Source organism: Clupea harengus, chromosome 23, assembly GCF_900700415.2.
Source record: "Clupea harengus chromosome 23, Ch_v2.0.2, whole genome shotgun sequence".
In the NCBI taxonomy this organism is placed as follows: domain Eukaryota; kingdom Metazoa; phylum Chordata; class Actinopteri; order Clupeiformes; family Clupeidae; genus Clupea; species Clupea harengus.
In genome coordinates, this window is record NC_045174.1 from 20,219,977 (window position 1) to 20,228,236 (window position 8,260).

General features: G+C 43.5%; 1 protein-coding gene across 1 annotated transcript; it reads right to left on the minus strand.

Annotated features, from left to right (window-relative positions):
* Positions 1–18: 18 nt before the first annotated feature.
* Positions 19–1,858, minus strand: LOC116218598 (interferon a3-like). The gene is made up of 5 exons (XM_031560687.2): positions 1,770–1,858; positions 1,242–1,347; positions 890–1,039; positions 599–676; positions 19–159 (listed from the first exon to the last, which is right to left on the minus strand). Exons 1-5 carry the CDS (start codon positions 1,856–1,858, stop codon positions 70–72), a joined length of 513 nt encoding a protein of 170 aa, XP_031416547.1. The 3' UTR covers positions 19–69.
* Between the last annotated feature and the right edge of the window lie 6,402 nt (positions 1,859–8,260).

Below are 8,260 nucleotides of genomic sequence, written 5' to 3' on the forward strand. Positions count from 1 at the left end.
AATATATTATTAGTCCTAACGCGTCTTCAGTACGGTTTCCCACCGCTGTGGTAAGCCTGGGTGTTTAGACTACAGGCGTGTGCTGGCCAAAAGGTCGACCCACTTCAGATGCTTGTGCACCTCCTTCCTGATCAGCTCCCATGCCTGGGCCTCGTCCTCCTGAAATCAGAAATCACACGATTCACATTCAATACAGACAGTCTAAGAGAGAGAGTGTGTGTGTGTGTGTGAGTATGTGTGTGTGTGTGAGAGAGTATGTGTGTGTGTGTGTGAGAGAGAGAGAGAGAGAGAGAGAGAGAGAGAGAGAGAGAGGGAGGGAGGGAGAGAGAGTGGGTGTGTGTGTGAGAGAGAGAGAGAGAGAGAGAGAGTGTGTGTGTGTGTGTGTGTGTGTGTGTGTGTGTGTGTGGGTGGGTGTGTGTGTGTGAGATAGAGAGAGAGAGAGTGTGTGTGTGTGTGTGTGTGTGTGAGAGAAAGAGAGAAAGAGAGAGAGAGAGAGAGAGAGTGTGTGTGTGTGTGTGTGTGTGTGTGTGTGTGTGTGTGTGTGTGTACATGTGTGGCTATTTGCTTGTATAATAGACAACCACAATAATCAACTCACCATTTTCCCCAGTGTTTCATTTCTCAGCTTCTTGAAGTACAGGTTCAGTCTCTTGCTCTTCTTCATCTTAGACACGACCTGCAGGGGGCGCAGTAGAGTTCATGAACACGTCAGTCTGTCATTCATTAGTGTTGACAGTTGTTTACAGTTTACAACATAATTACCAGTACTTGACCTGGATAGACACATTCTAGTGTACAATCAGTAAAATAACATTGGTGTTTAGCATAGCATAGTACAGATGCTCATGACATAGCCTACAGAGCGTCTAGGTTATTTAGTTGCACTCACACATGACTCAGTGCCCTCCAGTTGTGTGTTCAGGGTGCTCATGAAGTCCTTCATCTTCTTCTCGTCCCAGGCCACTGTGTCCAGATCCTCCTCCAGGAGCTGGGACACCTCATCCAGGACCTGGGATATGAACCAGGTGAGCCTTTGGGGCTGAGGGGAGAACAGCAGGCGTCAGGAGATCAGTGACAACCATAGATATACTGTACATCATAGATCATAGAGTTTAATAAAAGTGCCAATTTCCCCATTTTCATGAATGATAGGCTTCTTCTTTTACATTAAGCCTCTGAGTGTTTATGTATTTAATGTTTGTTTGTTTGTTTGTTTATTGCTTTGGTTAATAGGTTCTTACCTGTGACTTCCTTGCAAGTTTGTACAACTCCTCAGGAAAATGGACTCCTACGCTGTCATCAACTATTTTTTCACCCTGAAGAATTATAGAATTTAAATAAACATTAGATTTTCAAATGTGTGAATTTACTATTAGTAAAATCACAACAAATTCTACTGAATATCAGATGATTGGAAATGATCTTCAAAAATACACTTACCATCTCTTCCAGCAAAGTCAGACATGTCCTGCTATACTGCTGAAATTTATGCTGCGTCCAAGGACAGCCTTGGGTCAGATGCAGAATAAGCACCAAAAAAGTACACACACTTAAGATTGCCTTCATTCTGATGTTCTTATGGAAGCTTTGCTAAAAATTCAAACGACACAACTGCGCACGGCTGTATCAATATCTCAGGTTGTGTTCTACTGTGTTGTACTGCCATGGTCTGCATTAGTGTCAGAATTTATACTTAGTGTACCGAATTCAAAACTTACCTATGGAAAGCCTCAACAACCCATTTCACTTTTCAGCTCCGGCGGCCGCACCTTTGCGGGCAGGTAAGGTGCTCCCTGCACGGGTGTTCCCCCTGATGCGCGGTCTTTGCAACGTCAAACGTTTTCGCCTTGAACCACATGTGGCGCAAACCAAACGTGGAAATTGTAATGGGAAATAATATTAAATGATGTCAGATACATTGGCAAATAAAATAGCTATTTGAATTTGGATGAATTTGAATTGTATTTGATATAAAAATATCAGACCTAAGCTATTGACTGAATGTTTGCTTAGCCAACGCAAATGCGAGTTCAAGTTGATGATAACATATTTCGACCAATTTACAAATATTTATTGACAGGTAGCCTCCATTACAGTTAAGTCATCCATGAGCAATAAACTAATTAGCCAAATTATTTGTGTGAATATGTCTATAGCCTGTGTAAACTGCTGTCTTAAATGAAAGTAATGGTGTAACAAGTGGATTTACTATTTAAAGGCTTAGCCAAGGAGAGGTTCTTTACAATTTGACTTTTTAATTCAATGCTGATTTGATCATTCATAAAAGACTTGAGGTTAAAGGGGGGGCGCATCCAGAACTCGTCAGAAAAGCCACAGATTTGCGAAAGCGCAGGCCTTCTCAAGAACTGGTTAACTGATGACGAATAGCGTGTGGACTTTCGATTGCCTGCAATATAATACAGTAGTGTACGTCTACAGTAGAGGCAGGACTTCCTTTTCAAAACAAAAGGGAATAGAAATTGAAAGTAAAATTGCGTGTCAATCCGGATGATGCGGATGGAATCTCCGCCTTTTTCATTTAGGCTACGGCAATATGATTAGGTCTACGTTATTTCAATAATAACAGTAACAATAAATACATTGTTGTTCTTGCTATCATCACTAGAATCAGAATCAGGTTTTATTGGCCAAGTAAGTTTGCACAAACAAGGAATTTGACTCTCAGTGTACTTACACAGAATATATGTCGTGTGTGATGTGTTTTTATGAGGGATGTCTTGTGTATATGTATAACTTGTGATTGGATGTTGGGAGTGTGACTTTGTGGGCTATGTGCCTTTGGACAATGGGGATGAAATGTTTTATGTGGGGTAATATGAACTGTTTAATATCCAGCACGGGGTCCGTGCTTTCTGCTGCCCTGTTGTTTACCCCATCATGGCCAGGCATTCCGCTGATTGCCGTTCGAGGATCAGCTAATAAAACACGGCTGCAAGCATTCAGTGAGGTTGTGTGGCCGCGGCACAGATTGGCTGAGCCATAATTGAGGCGAAAATAAGAGGACTTAAAGCGGCGAGATGCGGGAGACCGGGGAGAGTATTTCACCACCGAGCCAAGGCCAAGGGCTGCGTGATCCACGGCTGCTATCTTCCTCACTGCTATCTTCCTCACTGCTGCATACTGGTCCAACGCCGACTGCAACGTCCGAGTCCCGAAGGAGTGCGAGCCAAGTGGAGACATTTGACGAGACATATTGTTCTGCGCTCTCAAACCTATCCAAAGGAACGGTGATTTCCATAATCCATTTGCAGTGTGAATGGGCTGCCGTGATTGTTAGCCATTGAGGGCTCACCTCTCGTTTGTTGTTCACAGGTTCCGAAGCAGCATGAAATCCAACTCCTGGCGCTTCCGGGAATCCCGAGGAGTTACGTCATCCAGGTTGGGGAAGCTGCATCGTCCCCATGCCAACGATAGCGACCGGTCGTCAAGTTAAAAGTCCCGGCCACCCGTGAGAAGTTATAGGACCTGGCCTGTGCATCAAACTAAAAGTCCGGCTGTGGCAAGAGAACTTTCCGCTGTCCCTACATCCAGTCCTTAGTTTGTTAGTTTATTTATTTGTTTATTTATGTATTCGTTCGGTCGGGAGGGACCCCGACCGAACGAACATTCTTTTCTGTGTGTCTGAGTGCTAGCACGCCTGCCCAGACAGGTGATAGCGTTGAGGGTGGGCTAGATGGGAGTTACTGTGTAGGCCAGGTAGTTGTGGAGAACTACACAAGCCTTGACCACATCCCCAGCCTTGTCTGGCAGGAACTCAATTGCCCTGCCAAGAATCCTCCAACGTGCCGCCATGATGCCAAAGGCATTTTTCAAGAGGCGGTAATTGAAAATTCTCTTCTCCCTGCTCAGATTTGTCCCTGATAATACAATAACAAAAAATACATGCAGAGTGTTACTGAATAGAACATGGCTGCACCACCATTACAAATAAGATACTACGTTCTGTCAAATTTCTATGCAACTTGCAATGCAATTCATTATTATGGTTTGGGACATACCTGGAAATGGATGCATGACGTTGTTGTGCAGGGGAAAGGCAGCATCAGCAACTATCGTGCGGGGCATCGGTCCTGAAATGCCGATGGCGGCAGGTTCAGCTTGTTCAGCCTTGCAGACCTCGGCCACAATGCCGGACAACGTGCAGGATGCCAGTTTGTAGCTTGCCCCTACAGCCTGTTGGCTTCCACCAGAGGCTAAAAGTCGTAGCACCACAGCGAGTCTCTGGGCGGCATCAACCGGCATGCTGTGTGTGCCCTGGTGCTTTATGTGTGATTCCACACGAATAAGGTCGTCGTATCTTCCAGCCAACATACGGAAATACGCAAAGTGCATCTCTTCGTCAACATCCCTCAGAGGTCGAACAAGAGATATATTCTCTCGTGGCTAGTGGCAGCTGGGAGGAGGTAAATAAAAAGTAAATCGGCCTCGGTCGGCATCGGTCCTGGTCCTGGGAAGAAAGGCCGATGGCGGCAGGTTCAGCTTGTTGTCGAGCAGCTGTGACCCAAATGTGTTCTTCTTAAAACCGCCACCGTCGCTCTGCCGTCCATACCCTCCGACGTCCACCATGGTGAAGCGATACCTAGCATCGCATGTTGCCATCAGGACAATGGAGCGAGCACCTTTTATAATTAAAGAAGTCACTCCCGGCATGAGGCGGTGCCTTGATGCTGACATGCTTCCCGTCGAGGCTTCCAACGCAGTTTGGGAAGTTCCAGAGCCGCTCCAAAAATCCGCTCCTATCGCTGTCCACTGGCTGGTGGAGGGGCAGGGTAGGTAGTCTGGCTGTAGAGCTGTCCACAACGCCTTGCAGACCTCGGCCACAATGCCGGACACCGTGTTGTATCTAAACTAGCTATATCGTATCGTCTCGTCACATGATCAAATAGAGACTTGACATTGGACAACAACATACATATTACCCAGCAATCTTCATTGAAAATCTGAATATGAAAAAAATACCAAAGAAAATAAGAACGTATTCATTTCATTGCATTGCATCGTTTTTTTTTTATAGTTTCTATAGTGTATGTAAGATAAGCATATCATTTTGTTATAGATTGCTACTATTTTCCCCACAAATATTACCTACCATGATGCCTTTGATGCCATGATGCATATATAGCATTAGACACTCTCTATTATGTAATGCTACGTGCCTCCAAGACCCACGGGCCCAGGTGCGACTGCACCTGCTGTACCCCCTATAGTTTCGTGTCTGGCTAGTGACAGCTGGGAGGAGGTAAATAAACAATCGACGACTTCTACACACAAAGACGTCTTCGACAAAAAACTGTTGCGCCACCTACTGTTCTGGCAGTGAATTGTTTTCAGCGCCCACAGCCTTCGGAGAACCATAGACGAAAAAGAGTCAATCGTATCCGTCCGTAGCCGTCCGCCAGCTCATCCGTAACGGAGTCGGAGTACCCTAAATCGGCCTTTATTGGTAGGTGCTTAGTGGTCCTTATGTGCACGTGTGAAGACAGAAGTGCTGTGTGCTATTCGTGTGTAGCCTACCTGTGTTATTGAGTGTCTATACTATTCACCTAATCTAGTGTGTGGGTTAGAGTTTGATGCCCGGTGTGCCCTTTGCTGTGTGCCCTTTTTCTGTGTGCTTTTACCCTTATTTGTAAAGACCTTAGCCGTACTGTGTGACCGCCTGTGGCCCTCATCTAAGCCTGATTGGGAATCAAGGGGTATTTTATGAATTGTAATAAAAGTGTTATTATTTTTCTAAACCAAAAAACTCCTGTCTGTTGTGTGTCCTGGGATTCCTTGCTTAAATTGGGTTCGCTCATCAGGTTCGGCAACATATACAACACAAACAGTGCAATGGTCTAAGAAAGTATATACAAGGAGGAATGGCTATATACAGGAGCAGTGAATTGTAACACAACAAATAGTGCCAAGAAGTGCAGGGATAAATATTAGACAGTAAGAGTATGACGGTTATACAGTAAGGGTTGGATGTATATTGTATTTGAGAATAAAACAAATAGATATGATTGTGGGAGTTATTGTACAGTGGTTATTATATTGATCCAGGGTTATTGCACAGTGCCACGGTGGGTTAGCTGTTCAGTAGTGAGACGGCGAGGGGGAAGAAACTGTGCAGTCATTAGTGCGGAGGGAGAAGAGCAGTGGAGAGAGCACGCATCCCTGAGGTGCACCAGTGCTGACTGACCGGGTGCTGGATGTGATTTCACCCAGCCTCACCTGCTGCTTCCTGTCTATCAGGAAGTTTGTGATCCACTGCCAGGTGGAGGCGGGCACAGTGAGCTGGCTGAGTTTGGTGAGGAGGACTCACCATCACCACCATTATTGGAGCACTACATATTTTGAGGCATATAAATATAGCCCTAGCCTAATGAATACAGCAGCACTTGGGACAATTGGTGACGTTTTTAAGCTTGTTTAGGCTACTTGACCAGCTTTGCATGAAATAACAAAGTTGATTTTCTCTTAGCAGCGATAGCATACTTTCAGGCCTACACTAGAGGCTAGGTCAGCATGCTACCTGAAGCCTGCATGGCTACACTGACTGGGTGACTAGAGGCTAGGTCAGCATGTTGCCTGAAGCCTGGCTACACTGATTGGAAATGGTGTAATGACATAAGAACAGACCCATTGAATAGATCCTATTTCATACATTTTATGTGTATGATATGTATGCAAGCTTTGCTCCGGATATGCCATTGTGTGTGTTTGTGTGTGTGTACACTAATTTATCAAAACCATATTGTGTTACCATATGAAACTCACATTCTGTAATTCTGTTTGTACCAGTTACACACTGCTGCTGCAAACTTAAAACACTTGTAGCAATTCTACTTCTCAGTGATTACACAGAGAAACTGCAAATATACAATAAATTCACCAAACACTACACAAGACCAATGCTGCAGACTGATGCAAATATTATTTATTTCTCTCCATATACCCAAATCAGTCAACATGGAGAATCACAACAAAACATGTCCCAGTTTTCATGCTACTACAGTAGTGTGCATAACACTGTAAGCCCAGCAAATATCAGACAAACCTAAAATGATGTATCCAGTACAGGTTACAATTCCAGTAAAAAAAAGAGAAAAAAAAATCAGAAAAAAAATGAAAATACAGTAAAGATAAAGTTGTTTCATTTGAACCTGATGTCTTTTTAGGATGTGTGACATTATTGAAAATGTCATGGTCACCGATAATGTTGGCTTGAATTTCTCTGAGCCTGATAGCATTATTGGCCAAAACCATGTTTATGATCTCTCTCTCTCTCTCTTGTTCTGACGTGAATATGGGCCCCCGTCCTCCTTTCAAGTTTATTTGATACATTTGGTCCTCTTCTTCTTTGAGCACGTTTTCCTCCTGCTTCAGGTCTTCCTCTTCCTCTACCTCCACCTCGACCTTGGCCTCTGGCTCTTCCTCTTCCTCTTCCTCCTTCTCCTCCTCTGTGGATTCCCCCTCTCACCCTCACTCTTCTTCTTCTGACTCCTTTCATTTTGGTTGAAGACAGATGAACTCATCTGCTGCATTTCTATAGTGCTTAAACCTGTTTGGTGTGTCTAAAATTAAGCAATCATGTGTTTGCGCACTTGATAGCTGAGTTTAACCATTGGCTCATAGGTGTGGTAATTTGACAGTCAGTTCTTTGGAATTGCAAGGAAGTGACATCTTGATATACTTCTGTGTCTAGTGTATACAAGTGTGTTTAGTGTTTTGCAAATCACTATGTGTATTGTTTCGCAAAAAGTGTGATGTTGACATGTGCTTATAGTGGTGCAAATATGGGCCCATGTTTTGCTCCTTGAGTGAAGGTTTTGCTAATTGTGTAATACTTTTGATTTTAGTGTTTTCCAATCGTGAAAAACTTAAAGAGTTTTTTATTACTATTATGTCATTTGAGGTTCATTGTTAAATTTGCTTTTACATAATTGAGGTACTGTGTTCTATATTTTCTACAACAGAATTGACCAAGTGTGTATGCAACTCAATGTGATCAACAGCATTGACCAAGTGTGTATGCAACTAAATGTGATTTCCAGAAATATTTGGGCCCCAAATCTGCACAACGTTACCAGTAGGTGCTAGTGCTTAGACTGAGTACTGTATCACAAACACATTTACTGTAAATACGAGGGTACAAACATCTAATACTTTACTAAAGTACATTTTAAGAAAAAGGTAGAACACAACAATTTACCTCAAGCAATGCTTTTATTGAAATACAAAAAGGATATCTGTGTCA

Bases quoted from the DNA above. Each gene is read 5' to 3' on its own strand.
- LOC116218598 (XM_031560687.2), bottom strand. From the start codon at position 1,858: ATGTGGTTCAAGGCGAAAACGTTTGACGTTGCAAAGACCGCGCATCAG. The intron at 677-889 runs GTGAGTGCAACT...CGCCCCCTGCAG, and splicing joins TGGAGGGCACTGAGTCATGT to GTCGTGTCTAAGATGAAGAA. The intron at 160-598 runs GTGAGTTGATTA...TTCTGATTTCAG, and splicing joins ATGAAACACTGGGGAAAATG to GAGGACGAGGCCCAGGCATG.